General features: G+C 40.0%; 1 protein-coding gene across 1 annotated transcript in view; it reads right to left on the reverse strand.

The window, feature by feature from the left end:
* MYH15 (myosin heavy chain 15) overlaps window positions 1-16,424 on the reverse strand; it is a 142,971-nt gene that overhangs the window by 103,821 nt on the left and 22,726 nt on the right. Inside the window, 6 exon segments of the mRNA XM_073894901.1 lie at window positions 1,099-1,269; window positions 1,867-2,016; window positions 6,829-6,870; window positions 7,398-7,507; window positions 11,135-11,265; window positions 15,904-16,133. Of these exon segments, the coding sequence (XP_073751002.1) occupies window positions 1,099-1,269; window positions 1,867-2,016; window positions 6,829-6,870; window positions 7,398-7,507; window positions 11,135-11,265; window positions 15,904-16,133 (834 nt within the window).

A 16,424-nucleotide genomic window follows, 5' to 3' on the forward strand; every position in this document is an offset into this window, starting at 1 on the left:
CAAAAAAATCATGGTTGGGCCATTATTATTATTATTTTTAATCAGCTCAGAGTTTGGTTCATTAGCATTATTATTATTTTTTTAATCAGCCTGTCCTCCCTCTATGAAGTTCACTGGCTATAGAATAAATAAAATCAATGTGACATCCATTCCTGTTAAGAGTAATAGCTATTTTCGAGGAAGATGTCGTTTCATCTACAGCCTAATAAATAAAGTTGATGGGACACTGATCAATGAAAACTGAGGCCCGCAAAGACAGTGAGAGGTTGGGCACCCTAGCTCCTTCCTGACCAGGCTGTTGAGAATCAGATGTAACCACTTAGCCAAAGAGAGCATTCAGAACATTGAAAGCACTAGGCATTGGCCTTCCAGACCTGGCTCCAGAATTCACGGCAATCCACGGTTATAGCAAGACATGCTGCCACGCATGCTCCCATGGACAAAGCCACAGAAAACACTATCCTCGATCCCCCTGGCAAACCCCATTAATCTTTCCCAGAGCGCACAGAAAGATTTCAAAGTACAGGAACATCACTGAATTCAGAAACCATACACTGCAGCTAATTTACTAATAAGCCATGAAGTATTGTCATAGATTACTTAAGCTAACTGGTACTTGTCCAATTAAATGAACAAACTACACCCTGCAAGGTAGTGCCTTGAGGATTTATGACAGTTGTTTGTTTGCATGCTAATTTGCCAAATTTCGTTAAGCTGCTCTGGGTCTACTCATTCACCTTATGTTAAATCAGCCGGGCCCTACAGTGCTCATATTTTCAGCTCTGTGTTTTTCCAGTCAAGAGCATGACCATTTTTAATCTCGACAAGTTTCCTCACGAATTAACAGTGGAGGCCATGCATAAGCAGCAAAGGAGCAGCGAGAGTCTGGGGGGAGATGATGGAGTAGGGTAACTGACACGAGGCTTTAGTTCTGTTGCCACGGGTGCTGCACACAAAGCTCATTAAGAGAGAACGCGCAGAGCTCTCCTGCCCCGTTTCCCATCCCCTGACAGAGCCCGAGTCCTAATACAGATCAATATGGCAAGCAGGTACGATTCTCCTTAAATCAGAATGAACGAGGAGAAAAACATGCATTACCTTCTCAACGAGATCTATGCAGGTTTGTAAATCCAGACCAAAGTCAATGGGCACCCAGTCAAAGTCTTCTTTCATATACTCCTCTTGCTCCAGAAAAAACATGTGCTGATTAAAGAACTGTTGCAATTTTTCATTGGTAAAATTAATGCAGAGTTGCTCAAGGTTGTTATACTTCAAAGACATGATTAGGTAGGAAGAAGAGATAAAAGTAAAATTGAGCGAATGGTAACCACTTGAGGTGATAGGTATGTTAATTAACTTGACTGTGATTATTTCACAATGCAAATATGTGCCAAGCCAGCAAGTTGTATACCTTAAACATATACATTTTTTAATTGTCAAATACATCTCAATGAAAAATAAAATAAAACTGAAGTCCATTTGGAAAAATGTAGAGAGAATATCATAACCACAGTCAGTCTGATGGCAAATAGACCCGACAAGTAACGAATCCTCAATTGAATTCTTACCTCCTTCAAATATACCTGCAAACTAAAAATTATGACAATAACATGTAATTATATCAAAATTCAAAATCATAAAGTTTCTTTTATTTCTATTTACCCTTAAGGCTGAATTAATTTTTAATTCCATTATTATAATTATTGTTATTTTTAATATTAATAATAGCTCTTTTCCAACCAGAGTGGCTTAAGTTTTCACAGAATGAACCTCATCATACTTTGACTACATTTTCTGACGTTCAATCCACATTTTCTGATCTCCTTATAAATACGCGTTGACTTCATTCTAACCCGATATACTTACATCAAGGATTTCGAGACCAGTGATGTCAAGAATGCCAGTGAAGAATTGCCTTGACAGCTTGGCATCCAGCACCCTGTTGATTCGTGCCACCAGCCACTTAAACATCCTTTCATATATTGACTTGGACAGGGCACCAACAGCATAGGTCACCTGGAAATCACATCGCAAGCACTCCACATCTGTCAGCAGTGTGCATTTTAATCCTGGGTATTTTCTATCAGCAGCCACCTTCTAGTAAAATTGGGATCTATCTATTGACTTTCTGTAGCTCTAGTGTGCTGCTGAGATGCTACAGGAGAGGAAATTTACTACAATGAGAAGAAAGGAAGAAGGAAGCAAGGAAAGGAGGAAAGGGAGGAGGAGAGGAGAAGAAACGTGGAGGCAAACCAGCCTGGTGCCTCCTTACCAGACAGTCCTGTGAGAGAAATCATGTTCCTATTATCAAAGGACCAACTTTCCGGGGCGGGAGTTGGGGGGTGGAGAGTGGTAATGCATTCTAAAGACTTGCTATTTGAAGAGTGGTCCTAAGACCTGTAGCATCAGCACCGCCCGGGAGCATGTTAAAGATGCCAACCCTCAGCCTCTCGGCCTCCAGTCCCAGACCTATGAATCGGAACCAGTGCCCTAACACGATCCCCTGCAGATTCCTGTGCACCATGAAGTTTGCAAAATACTGGTAGAGCAGGTTAGGGATCTGGAATGCCCAGCCCTTGTTCCACTGCTGTCGTTGCTGCTAATAAATTGTATAACCTTTGGCAAGTGGCCTAAGCTCTCTGGATGGCAGATCTCCTCACCTGAATGTTTTTGAAGGTTCTTTCTAGCCTCAGCTTCCACATTCTTTATTCTATCAGTTCCCAGGGTTGCTCTCAACTCCCTATGTGGAGAATGGCAATTTAGCGCATCAATCTCAGATTCTCCTACTGTAAAACTCAGGCTGCATTTCCCGCCCCTGGAGGTATGTGGCAAAGGCTCTAATGTAACCTAATGGGGAGAGCTCCAGCCTCCGGGCTGGCTAATGCCGTATAAATGCAGATGCCACTTCCATGATGTAAAGGTGCCACTGGAGTAGCGGGTTTCTGACCGACTCCAAGTAGGAGTGGATTTCAGCTAGACATTCTCCAAGCCTGGAAGCAGAATGTGCTCCAACCACTTAACATTTAAAAATCAGCCTATCCCATCCATCCTTCAGCTGCCCAGGAGAAAGCACACAGAGGAGCCAGTTGGTGTCTGGTGGTGATTTAGGTATGAGTCACCCACTCTCTGATCAGTTATCTTGAGTCATTGCCACAGTAATCCATAAGCCGGATGGCGTTACAGTTTTTTACTATGGACGTCAAGAGCACACCCACACAAATAAAGCACATAGAATGATTTTTATCCTCTGGAGCCCTGAGGAAATCACTCTCTGTCTACAGCAGTCACTTTGAAACTTGAAAAAGAACAGGACGAACTTGCTTACCCCCTTTTAACTCCATAAATATTCGGAAGTGGGGGTGGGAGGGAAACTGGTCAGGGGTGGAGAGTAGTGAAGAAACAGGAAGAAGCCGGAAGATGTAGTCAGAGGAAGATATAGATGGTACGGCGTCTGCTGACTGAAACCAATAAACCAACATACGGCTTACTAATGAATCATTTTCATCATTTTCTATCCAATGAAGGAAGACTTAGGCAGCTAGACCTACACTTCCACTTTTCAGGGACTACACGGACTCATTCCTTAGCTCTTTTTCAAATAACCTCACAGGAACCTGATCACTGGAGAGCAATAGCACACAATAGAACAAAAACAACCACCAAACAGAAATGGAGTTATATTTGTAACCACTTGGACCCCTGCCTTTCTCATCTGTAAAATAACATTAAAATATGCATCTGCCAAGGTCATAGGGAGAGAGTCAATGAGACAGAGGATGTAAATATATGTAACACAACGTTTGGCACTTGGTACCCAACGCATGTTAGTTCCTGCTCTCCTAACCCCTTTCTGCTTTTCTTACTTCCCCAACTTCCCTCCAATATTTCCTATGCTACCTTGAGCAGTTAATCTTTGTAAAGTTTACCGTCTTTAACTATAAAATGGAAATATAAATAAGATCAATTTTGTAGGGGTGCCTGGGTGGCGCAGTCAATTAAGTGCCCAACTCTTGATTTCAGCTCAGGTCATGATCTCAAAGTCGTGAGATCAAGCCCTGCCTCAGGCTCCGTACTGGGCTTGGAATCTGCTTGAGAGTCTCTCTCCTTCTCCCTCTGCCCCTCCCCCTCCTCCCACACTCTCTCTCTCCCCCCCCCAAAAAAGATAAATTTTGTAGGCTTGTTGTCCAATTGAATGAGACATCTACACAAAGCACTTAGCCTATGCTCAGTGGTTACTATTATGATTTTTTTAATCATTTTTAATCTTTTAAAATTAAAACAACTTATTTCTAACAGGCATAGTTAGGACTCTCATGGAATCATAAAATACTGGACATGAAGGACATTAGTTCTTGATAATGACATGTAGTGCCTCTCAACTGCGGAGGGGACCTGCCCCTAAAGGAGGAGTGCATTTGAAAATAGGGAGGGCGTTCTTCCAACTGTCATCTTGACTGAGTGCTATGGGCAGTGAGCACATGGGAGCAAGAACGCAAAACCCCTACAATGTGCAGGACACACTCACATCTGAAGGATCGTCCTATTTAGATTCCAGTCACCCCTCCACTGAGACACAGAGGAATGCCACCTCTTTGCTGGGTGCTCAGAGAGGTGAAGATATTTGACCAAGTTCCCAGAGTTACTCAGCATTCGAGCTGGGACCAAATTCTGTAAGTGTTAACACTGCAAGAATTTTTGCCATCTTTTGCAATTGTCATCAACAGAGCATATACATCTCTATTCTTAGCAGTGGCAATTGTCTCTATAAAGTCAGTAAAATTCCTAAGAAAAGAAAAGCCTTACAGTGTGCTTTCTTACTCTGTCTCCAGGAGCTGGAGACAGAGAGGATGGAAGATGAGGATTTTTTTTTTTCTTTTAATGTTGGATAATAATACATTAGTTTGCTTCACTGGTTCTATTATAGTAAAGGCTGGTGGTAACTCAGTTCCTGAGAACACACTATTAAAGAGGCGAAGGTTTGATTTTAATCCTCCTCTGGGCTCATTAGTTTTACACAGAGCAAGTCCCTGTTCTATAATCATAGCATGTCATGCATGCATGTCATGGCTAATGTGTTAAAAAGCAAGAAACTGCCAACACCCCTAACCTCACTATAAGCAATAGCTCAACTACTTGTCCTGCTGATCACGGTTCAAATTCAGCTCAATATTTAGTTTATCTTAACGTCTATGGAGCACCTACTACTTGCAGGGCACTTGCTAGAGGCCAAGGGTACCAAAATGAACTGATCACAGTCCATAGCCTCAAGGAGGTCCACTGAGGAGGGAGAGCAAAAATAGAAACTGATGGGTTCAGTCTAGTATTATGATAGAGGTAGAGTTATTGATTGATAGAGTAAGTTAAACTAGGAAATCGCTGAAATGTTTTAAATAACATAGTCACACCAGATGCTTTAATATACCAAAAAGAAGTGGAGTTTATTGTCATCAAAATAACTGTCTTCTATCACAGATTTGTACATTTGTCTATCTCATTTTCAGATTTAAAACGTATGTAGAGTAAGACAATCTCAATGTCACCTGAATATCAGCTGATATTCAGGTGCCCTTTGCAGTGTTACTTATGTTCCCTAACCCTTAGATTCCCCAACTGGGAAAACGTCAGTATGCCTGCTATCTTTACCTCCGAGTATTGTTGTAAGAACAGAAGGAGACAATGCCTGTGAATGCTTTATGCGTACTCTACGTGATCGTACCATTCCCTCTTTCCAGAAAGGGATTTCTGGAAAAGCACCCAGCAAAGAGGTGGAATTTCCATTTCTCAGCCCCCCTGTAGCTAAGGGGGTAATTAGACTAATTTTCACCAATAGAATATTAGTGAAAATGACATCACTTCTAGCCCCAAGCTGTTAAGGTGGGTGTACTTTTTCTACAAATGATCTGTTCACCATGTACAGCATCTTTGGAGGCCACGTGTTATAGGTGGCCAAACTACAGTATGAAAGAAGGTGGTCCAATCTGTATTGGACTTGATGTAAGAAAGAAATATTTAGTTTCCTGTCAGCTGAGATTTCAGTGTGTATGTGTTACTGCAGCATGGCTATCACATACTGACTCGTATGCATTAAAGGTGTAAATTATTATTTTGAAATGCACTAGCATACTTAGATGGTCTCATTACCCGGCAGCCCTGGGAACATTTACTGCATTCTGACCAAGCCTCAGGATCAGCAGTCCTCGGAGCACTTGTTATTTTATCATTAAAACAATTCTCCTGGATGCTGCACAAAACCCACATGACCTTCCATCTCTCATTTCTGCTCTCAACATCCCTCCTTCAAATACTAACTTGAGCCTATATTTTAAAACCCTATCTCAACTACTGTGCCTCTTACTCTAAAAAGTCAATATTCCAAACAGGCGGGGGATGCCAATTTTATTCACGTCAGAACTAATAGCTTTGAAAGCTTCTTAGTTGGACAACAAAGATGTTGGTCACAAGTAAAAGGCTTGCCTCCATCTGCAAAGAGACTTGTTACCTACGAGAAAAGTATCAAACAGTATATTAAGAATCATGAGAGACGATAGACTCTGAAAAACAAACTGAGGGTTGTAGGGGGGGTGGGGGGATGGGTTAGCCTGGTGATGGGTATTAAAGAGGGCACGTTCTGCTTGGAGCACTGGGTGTTATACGCAAACAATGAATCATGGAACACTACATCAAAAACTAATGATGTAATGTATGATGATTAACATAACAATAAAAATTTTTTAAAAAGAATCTGGAAAGATTCTTAACACAAGAGCATTTACCGTGGTATGCATCACAAGGGAAAACATTCCAAACACTCATCACAAGAGCTCTTACTTGCTTTTTTATAGAAGCTCTTGTTGCAGACATCATCAGAAGCTGAAAAATAACAAGTACAATATGTATACATTTATTACAAGATCATAGAGTCATAATGCTCTGGAAAGATCACCCTACCTATTCTACATTTTGACCTCTAGTAATATATTCATTGCCAACTTTGATTCTGGGGTGGATCAAGCCCTTCACCAACTCGGAGGAATTAATGCCCATGAGGAAAGCGGCTTTGTCAGCACCTGGTCAGAAGAAAGGAAGGAAGGCAAGGAGGGAAAGGGGGGGAGGGAAGGTGGGAGAAGGAAAAGGAAACACTGTTAAGATTCATTCCATTATAGCCAAACAGATTCCCCAGGGAACGAGAGGAGGGTGTGTTTAGACAGATGTAGCAGGGAAGACTGTAGTTTTGAAATAAAATGTCTGAATCTTAAATGTTTATAAGACTTTAGTTCTTGGAAATGCAAATCAAACCACAATGAAATGCCACTTCACACTCACTAGACTTGCTATAATCAAAAAGACAGACAATAACAAGTATTGGTGAAGGTGTGGAGAAATTGAAATTGCCACACATTGCTGGTTGGAACGTAGCATGGTATAGCCACTGTGGACAACAGTTTGGCAGCTACTGAAAAGTTAGAGTTACTCTGGGAATCAGAAATTCTACTGCCGGGTATAGAACCTAATAGAAGTGAAAACATATGTTCACAGAAAAAGTTGCACACAAATATTTCTAGTAACATTATTCATAACAGTCAAAAGTGGAAAATACCAAAACATCCATCAACTGATGAATGGATAAACAAAATGCAGTATATAGATACAATGGAAACTTTTTCAGCCATAAAAAAGGAATGAAGTATTGATGCATGCTACAACATGGATCTAACTTGAAAATGTTATGCTAAGTGAAAGAAGCCAGAAACAAAAGGCCACACATTGTGTGATTCCAATTATATGAACTGTCCAGAATAGACAATTCCAAAGAATATTAAGTAGCCCCTGTGGTTGCTAGGGAGAGAAGGGGATGGCGAGTAACTACTAGTGGGTACAGGATTCTTTTTGTGTTTTTTTTTTTCCTCAAGTTTTTATTTAAATTCCAGTTAGTTAAGATACAGCATAATACTGGTTTCAAGTGTAAAATAGGATTCTTTTTGAAGTAATGGGATGTTCTGGAATTAGATAGTGATAATGGTTACACAATCTTGTGAATATGTTAAAACTCACTGAGCTGTATACTTTAAAACGGTCAGTTTCATGGCATGTGAATTATACCTCAGTTACAAAAAGAATCTACTTCTTGATACTGGCCCTCTTCTGAAAAGAAATATTTATCTTACAGACATGGAAAATCTCATCCTTATTTCTTGCCTATTTTTCCCTTCCACATATGTACTGTAGATTCTTTCAATGAAATGGAGACTTGGGCCATGTAATTTGATAATTCAAGACAACCACCAATAATCAACATAAGCCAGGACACTTGTATTTATCAAAAACCTTTTCCTGTGAGGTCTCTGTTTGCTCCATAGTGCCCTCTGCTGCCCAACAGGAATACTTACAACCCACACGATGGCATTATTCTAAAACAGTGCCTCCATTTGCTAAGGAAAGTGGGGGAAGAATGAGTGTTATCAGAAAGAGTAAATAAGCATGTATCACATCATGTGTTTTTAAAAATGACAATAGTACAAGAGAAAAACCACAGGAAAAAGTTATAAGCACATTTCCAATTGTAGATTTCTTCAGCTATCAAATAAAAGGAATATTTCATTCATCTGAAACGCATCCTACATTTTTTGATGAATGCTGATATATGCTAGCATATCTGATATAGTCACTTTGTAAAATAATGTCTTACAATAGAAGGAAATGCAGTCATTCCTTACTTCACTAAAAAGTACAAGATTTCCTGAGCAATAACAACAGACAGGGAATAAGATAAAAACAAAAAACAATTAGACAGCTAATATGTCATTTGTATTATCTATATCCATTTCCTTTTGTGGGCCTTTGAAATTTTCACAAAGGCTTAAAAAGCTTGAAATGTTTATTTGCTTGTTAACTAAAATCAATACATATTATACACACATTTCTACAAGCTACACACCTACTCTATGTCAGTGATAATGGCCCAGGTACTCAGTTGCTATGAAACCTTTCAAAACGCAAAGCCTATTTGGGAAAACAAATGGAAAAATCAAAAGTAGAGCAGACGTGTTCATCCTATGCTGAGACATCCGTGCTAAGAGTGCCATATTTGGAGACAAAAGCATGATTATTTCAAGTGGAGAATCCAGTGGATCAGAATCATGGCCTTTTTGCACTGGAAGGGACTTTAAAGAGCACATAAGCTAGAATGAAAATATCTAAAAGAGAGAGAGAAATGTAATGTGCCTGATCAATCTGAGTGGAAATGAATACTAACCAACAATGTGAAAAATGAACAATTCCACAGTATCTGTTCAGGAAAAAAAAGACAGGAATTCAGTTTTCTGAGCTTTGGAAGCATTCAGATGGACAATACAGGTAATAATAGCCACAAACTCATGCCTCCTTTTTCCAGTGTTAAGGACAGTCCTTTAAGTCTATTTTTATCCATGAACAAAGGAAACCCAAATTCTCTGTACAATATCCCACCTTAGGCTCTAACAGAAATAGCATCCAACATTACAGAATTATTTCCCACCCACTCCAGAGACAGCCAAGTATCTACAGAGAAGTATTATACTTTGCATTTATCCTACAGATCATTACACATTCTCCGGTTTCTTGTTGTGTTTTGTTTTGTTTAGACAGAAAACAATAGTCATCTTGTTCTAAAAAATAAATTACTTCATTTGCACCAAGTTTCACAACCAAGGTGAAAATAGTTTACGTCTATGAATAAATATCCATCTGACATTCAGGAAATGTTTATTATGAACACAGCAAGGTCTGTGAACACATTTTCATCGTATGACCTGATGTGTTCTCAAAAGAGGCTTTATGAAATTCCCACCATCACGCCCTAGGACCTTGTGAATAAACCCATGGATTTTCATTAGGCTGTCTGATAGTTTAGCAAGACCAGGCGTTCTCAAACACTGGCGTGGATCAGAATAGCCTGGAGAGCTCATAAAGGCACCAAGGACTCGGCTTGCTGAAGGTGGTTAGGATCTGGGCCTATTTTATCATATTCCCCAGGAGATTCTGACATACATGAAGATTTGAGAACAGAGTCCATATTATAGTGGTCCTCAGACTTAGGTGCACATTGGGGTCACCTGGCAAGATGTCAAAACAGACAATGATGCCTGTACCTACACAGATTGGTCTGGGTGAGGCCTGAGCTCCAGAAATGTCAAGCTCCTTGGGTGGGTCCAATGTTAAACAGAGTTTGAGAGCTACTCTCTAGAGAATGGTAGCCAGGTCTAATAAATACATTTTTTTTTAAGATTTTGTTAGTTTATTTATTTAAGAGAGAGAGAGAGAGAGAGAGAGAGAGAGAACACACATAAGCAGGGGCAGGAGAGGAGGGGGAGGGAGAGGAAGGGGGAGGGGGAAAGAATCTCAAGCAGACGCTGCGCTGAGCATGGAGCCTAACACAAGGCTCGATCCCAGGACCCTGAGATCATGACCTGAGCCAAAACCAAGAGCTGGACGCTTAACTGACTGAGCCACCCAGGCTCCCCTAGTAAGTGCTTTTTAAGTCAAGAAGATAGAATGAAGTCTGACTTTACCTGAAAACAAGTAACGCGGTAGAGGAAAACAAAAGGCAATTTTCTCCAACCTTATAATTTCATCCTAGTTCAATCCCATATGTAAACAATCAGATATAAAGAAAGGAACAGAATCCAGTTTTGTCAATCCACAACCTGGCTAATGTGGAAGAGGGGTTAAAAGAATGACATTCAACTGTTACCTTTTATGTAGAGTTATAATATTGTTTCTGAGCTGTTCACACTTCCCTAATTTATTAAACAAAGTTTACTGATCACTTGCTGTGTGCAAGTGAAAGGCCTAAGTGCTAGATCCTGTAGCAAGAGAGATAAACAAGACAAGAAATTTGACATCAAGGAGTTTATAATCCATGAGACTAAATAAAACAGAAAAAAAATAACAAGTCAGTAAAACAATTGCTTATCAGAGACAAAGAAATCAATTATTATGAAAGTATGAAAGAAGGAGAGATCCCTTCTGGACTGCCTGACCAGGGAATATTTCAATAAAGATATAGTACTTGATCTGAGCCTTGAAAGATGAGAAGGGTTTTGATAGGCAAATACAAGAAGAACAAGAATTTCTGAGACAGAACAGCATGACTTACAGGCATTGCAGTAGGAGAGAGCTGGTATGGCCAAAGACTGGACCATGAAGTCAGGGGGTGAGCAATAAACTGAGAAAAGCGAGCGATTTCTGGTCACAGAAGACTTCTGACGCCAATCACTACAAGGTGATCTTTGAATAATGGGGAAACATTAAGGGACTTTTAGTAAAGAAATGGTATAGAATCAGGCTTCACAATGATTAATTTTGTGCACGTGTGCAAGGCAGATCAGAGCGGGAAGAGTAGAGAGAAAGTGAACCCACTGCAAGATGCCAACATGCAAGGCGCTGATGGTCTAAACTGGTAATAAGAAATGGGAAAAGACAGAAAAATGACCAAGAGGGTTCTGCCCTGAGAAGTAGAGGAAGGAGCAGCATCGTGAATACAAACAGAGAAGTCAACAGGAAGACATCACATGGGAGGAGAAGAGGGTATTCATTTTAGCCATGCAGTTTAGGATACCAGGAGATTATGCAGTAGAAAGAAATGTGGGGTTGGCACTCAAGAAAGAAGCAAAGGCAAGAATGCCCCCTTCGGTTTGGGTGCCTTCTCCCTTTCCACCCTCTTCTCCATCTGTCCAGCTCCTCCAATCCTCCTTCCATGGTTAACTGGGGAAAAAAATCACCAAAGCTTAATATGTTAACAGCCCTTAGAAATCAGTAAGAAAATGTCAATTGTTCCAAACAAAAATGTTTTCAATTTTAAAAGTAGGCCAAGGATGGAAACAAAAATCCGAAAACAAAACAACGCAAATAGGTAACATAAAAATTAACTTTATTAATATTTAAGTATAAAACAAAAGCTGGCTACTTGACAGTAGAAAAATAACTTAATATTAGTGAACGTAGTGAAAAAGTTACTCTCAGATGCTGGTGATGGGAATATAACATATTCCCATATAGTATAACATATAACATAGGGCAGCTTGAGAAAATATAATAAAACAAAAGCTGGCTACTTGACAATAGAAAAATAACTTAATATTAGTGAACGTAGTGAAAAAGTTACTCTCAGATGCTGGTGATGGGAATATAACATATTCCCATATATTATAACACATAACATAGGGCAGCTTGAGAAAAAAATTTACTCTTAGAAGTTTATTCTAAGAAAATTTTATATATATCTTTGAATCTGTAAGGATGTTCACCAAAAATTTGTTCATGATGAAATAAATTCAATATTTAATAAGAGATATTTAAACTAATTATTCATACAATGGGACATTTTGTAGCCATCTAAAAAGATATTGCAGAAAAGACGGAAGATGTTCACATATAATTTAGTGAAAAACTCTAGTAAGGAACCTGAAGAGTATGAACATATATATTTTAAAAAGTTCCCTGTGCATATTCAACTATAAAAACACATGAAAGATAGGTCCTGTGGCATTAACAGTGATTGTCCCTAAGTAAGTAGGATTCTTTTAAGAAATGATTATCTACTACCAGGCGCCAGGCACTGTTTTAAAACCTAGAAACACAGCACTGAACACACCAGATTAAGTTCTTGCTCTTAAGGAGTTTACATCTGATAGGGATTGAGGTGTAGGATGGTCAGTTAAGAAAAAAAAAAAAGCTGTATGAACGACACAAAGAAAAAGTATTCAGGATAAGCGGATAGAGAGCGATAGGAAGGTGGTGGGAGTGGTCAGGGAAGGCTTTTCTGATAAGGTAAAATTTAAGAGGACACCTTAATAAAGTGAGGAAGTAAGCCATGGAGATGCCTAGGAAAAAAGAGCTCCAGAAAGACAGAGCAGTCAGTGAGAAAGTCCTGAAACAGGAGTGCTCACATGCTCTAAAAAGAGCGGAGAGATTAGTGGGGCTGAGAGAAGGGGATGAGAGAAGGAGAAAGGGTAGGTGAAGCTTCTGTACCCTATTCTGAGGATAGGGGTCGGTGGGGGTGGGTGGGTGATTCCACACCAAGCAATTCTGCAACACCAGTTGGGTATCCTATAATTCAACTCAATTCTGTCCAAAGACAGCATCAGGTTCCATGGGTTAAGTGTTCAGTTCTACAAGATTGTTACTCCCCCACTTCAGATGTTAGTTGCAAGTCCAGGTTGTCTCCTGGGCTATTGACTCACAGGCTATAGATTCATGGCTCCAGGGACCCTCTCCTTGGGTTCAATTAATTTGCTAGGGACTCACAGAACTCAGAGGAACATTTTACTTACCATAGGAACAGTTTATTATAAAAAGATATAACATAGGAACAACCAGATGGAATAGAAGGCAGAGGGCAAAGTACAGGAAAAGAGTGCAGAGTACAGTTTCCTCCCCAAATCTTCATGGGTTCACCAACCTGGAAGCTCTCCAAACCTGTCCTTTTGGGTTTTTATAGAGACTTCATTTCAAGGACATGACTGGTTAAATCATTGGCCATTGGTGATAGAAATCGATCCTGAGCGCTCTCTTCTCCCCCGTTGGAGGTGGGACTGAAAGTTCCATCTGTCTAACCACACAGTTAGTTCCTATACTGACCAGCCGCCATCCTTAGCTACAGTCCAAAAGTCACCTCACTAACATAACCAAATCACTTGTATTGCTCTCATCACTTAGAAAAATTCCAAGTGTTTTAAGAACTCTGTATCAAAAACTGGACCAAAGATCAAATATAATTTCTTTTATTATAAATCACAATATCACAGAAGATGGGATTAGAGAGATTTAGAAATATCACAGAGGACAAGGAAGCTATGATGAGAACTTGCAGTTTAGGAGGTGCCTGGGTGACTCAGTCGGTTGAGTGTCCGACTCTTGGTTCCAGCTCAAGTTATGATCTCAAGGTCCTGGGATTGAGCCCCTCTTTGGGCTCTGTGCTCAGCATGGAGTCTGCTTGGGGATTCTCTCTCTCCCTCCCCCTCTGTGTGCACATACACACACACTCTCTCTCTCTCAAATAAATAAATAAACCTTTTTTTAGAAAAAGGACTTAGGGTTTAAGTAAGATGGGAGCTATTGATGAGTCTAGAATGAAGAGAAGACATGAACTGACTTACAGCATGAAAGGATCACCACTGGCTGTTCTGTGCAGAACTATCAGTAATGAGACAAGGGTGAAGACAGGGAGACCAATAAAGAAGCTATTGTAATAATCTGGTAAGAAACAATGGCTCAGGCTATGGTAGCACTGGACATGATCATGGGAAGTAGTGATGAGTTTTTGTTTGTTTGTTTTTTAAAGATTTTATTTATTTATTTGACAGAGACAGAGACAACGAGAGCAGGAACACAAGCAGGGGGAGTAGGAGAGGGAGAAGGCTGCCCACTGAGCAGGGAGCTCGATGTGGGACTCGATCCCAGGACTCTGGGATCATGGCCTGAGCCGAAGGCAGACGCTTAACGACTGAGCCACCCAGGCGCCCGTGATGAGTTTTATATATATTTAAAGGTAGCCACAACAAGGCAGAGACAAAGGAGTTTAGGATGATGCTAAGAGTCAGGGCAACTGAGAATCCAGCTGACATTTACTAAAGACTGAGAAATGAAGAGTTGGTAGCAGGGGCTACCTTATACCCATTAGGATGGCTACTATTAAAAAAAAATTTTAATAAGAAATGATAAATGTTGACAAATACGTGGAGAAATTGATAACATTATGGCATCACTGGTGGGAATGTAAAATGATGCAGTCACTATGGAAAAGAGTATGGTATGGTTCCTCAAAAAACTTTAACATAGAATTACCATTTAATCCAGCAAGTCCCTCTCTGGGCTAAACACCAATGTTCACAACAGTATTAATCACAGTAGTGAAAGGTAGAAGCAACTCAAATGTCCATAAATGGATAAATGGAACAAAATGTGAAATATACATACAATGAAATATTATTCAGCTTTAGAAAGGAATGAAATTCTGACACACACTATAACATGGATGAATCTTGAAGACATTAGGTTAAGTGAAATAAGCCAGACATAGAAAGACAAATACTGTAGGATCCCGCTTACATGAGTAGGCAAATTCGTAGAGACAGAAAGCAGAATAATGGTTGAGAGGGGTTTAGAAAAGGGGGTAATAGGGAGTTATTAACAGGTACAGAGTTTCTTTTTAGGATGATGAAAAAGTTCTGGAGATGGATACTGGTGATGGTTGCAGGACACTGTGAATGTACTTAATATCACTGAACTATACACTTAAAAGCAGTTAAAATGGTAAACTTTATATTATGTATGTTTTACCACAACTGAAAATATAAAATTTAAAAAAATATATTTATTGAAAGACTTGAATGAATGGGTTTTCTCCTTTGTGTTTTAGTAGCCAGGAAGTTTAATATTAAATGAAATAATTACAATAACTATGCTTTCTTCTTTTCCTAATTGTGATTTTCTATTTTAACGTTCATTCTAGACAGATCATTCAATGTAAGACGCCTCAGATCTTTTTGGTAAACAGGCAAGACTACAGATTTTTTTCATGTGAATGAAAAACAAAGGGAGATGAAGCCATTGCGGTCTCAACCCAATGGAAACTCTACCTCGGGAATTCTAACGATCTTTGTCCACACCTCCATTATGTCACTTAATACATCTTCTGGTAATTTGCTCCTGTCTCTGTTTTTCTCAGCGGGCTATGTGCTGACAGCAGGGCTCTCTCCTTGTCAAGCCTCTATTACCCACGTTTAGCAAATTTTCTGGCAATAATTAAGGACTGCTTCTCATTCTGAGATACAAGAATTATACATCAGAAGGGTAGTTAAGAGAATAATTTTGAGGAGCAGCAATCAAGGGAGATTGCTGATCAGTTTCAACATTTTCAAAAACCGAGAGGCGAAGTAACTGCCAGGAAAAGGGAGCAGGCCTGGGGTCGGGGAACTGAAGAGAGTATGCGCCATGGCCTCAAAGTAATTCTTACTTTCTGTGCCATCTGCCTCCACTTGTTCTTCTCTGGGTTTCTGTTTAAATTTCATGTTTCCAAAGTGCATGATGGCTCCAATGAGTTTATAGGATCCACGCTTCTCCTCAGGAAGAAAGCCCAAGATGTCCATGGCCTGCTGTAAAAAGAGAAACAGATGGCCATATCTTCATTTGCCTAATGGCTGCAGTAAGCCCCTCACCCCCGCTGCGTGTCACACCTCCCTACTCTCCACGGGCTGTCAAAGGGAATGAAACAGATCGCCACAGCCCGAGGTGTGACAGCTCTGTTCAAAGCAGTGCAGATCAGCCCTGTTGGCACTTGGTCACCCACAGTCTGCCTATCCCTTAAAAGAGAATTAGGAAGGCTTGTTTAACTTCCAGAAGTTTTAGGACTTTCCTTCGATGCCCTGCTCCCCTCCTCTCCCTTC

The sequence above is a fragment of the Callorhinus ursinus genome, unplaced genomic scaffold (genome assembly GCF_003265705.2).
Source record: "Callorhinus ursinus isolate GAN/ISIS: 27379988/994484 unplaced genomic scaffold, GSC_fseal_2.0 scaffold1, whole genome shotgun sequence".
NCBI lineage: Eukaryota > Metazoa > Chordata > Mammalia > Carnivora > Otariidae > Callorhinus > Callorhinus ursinus.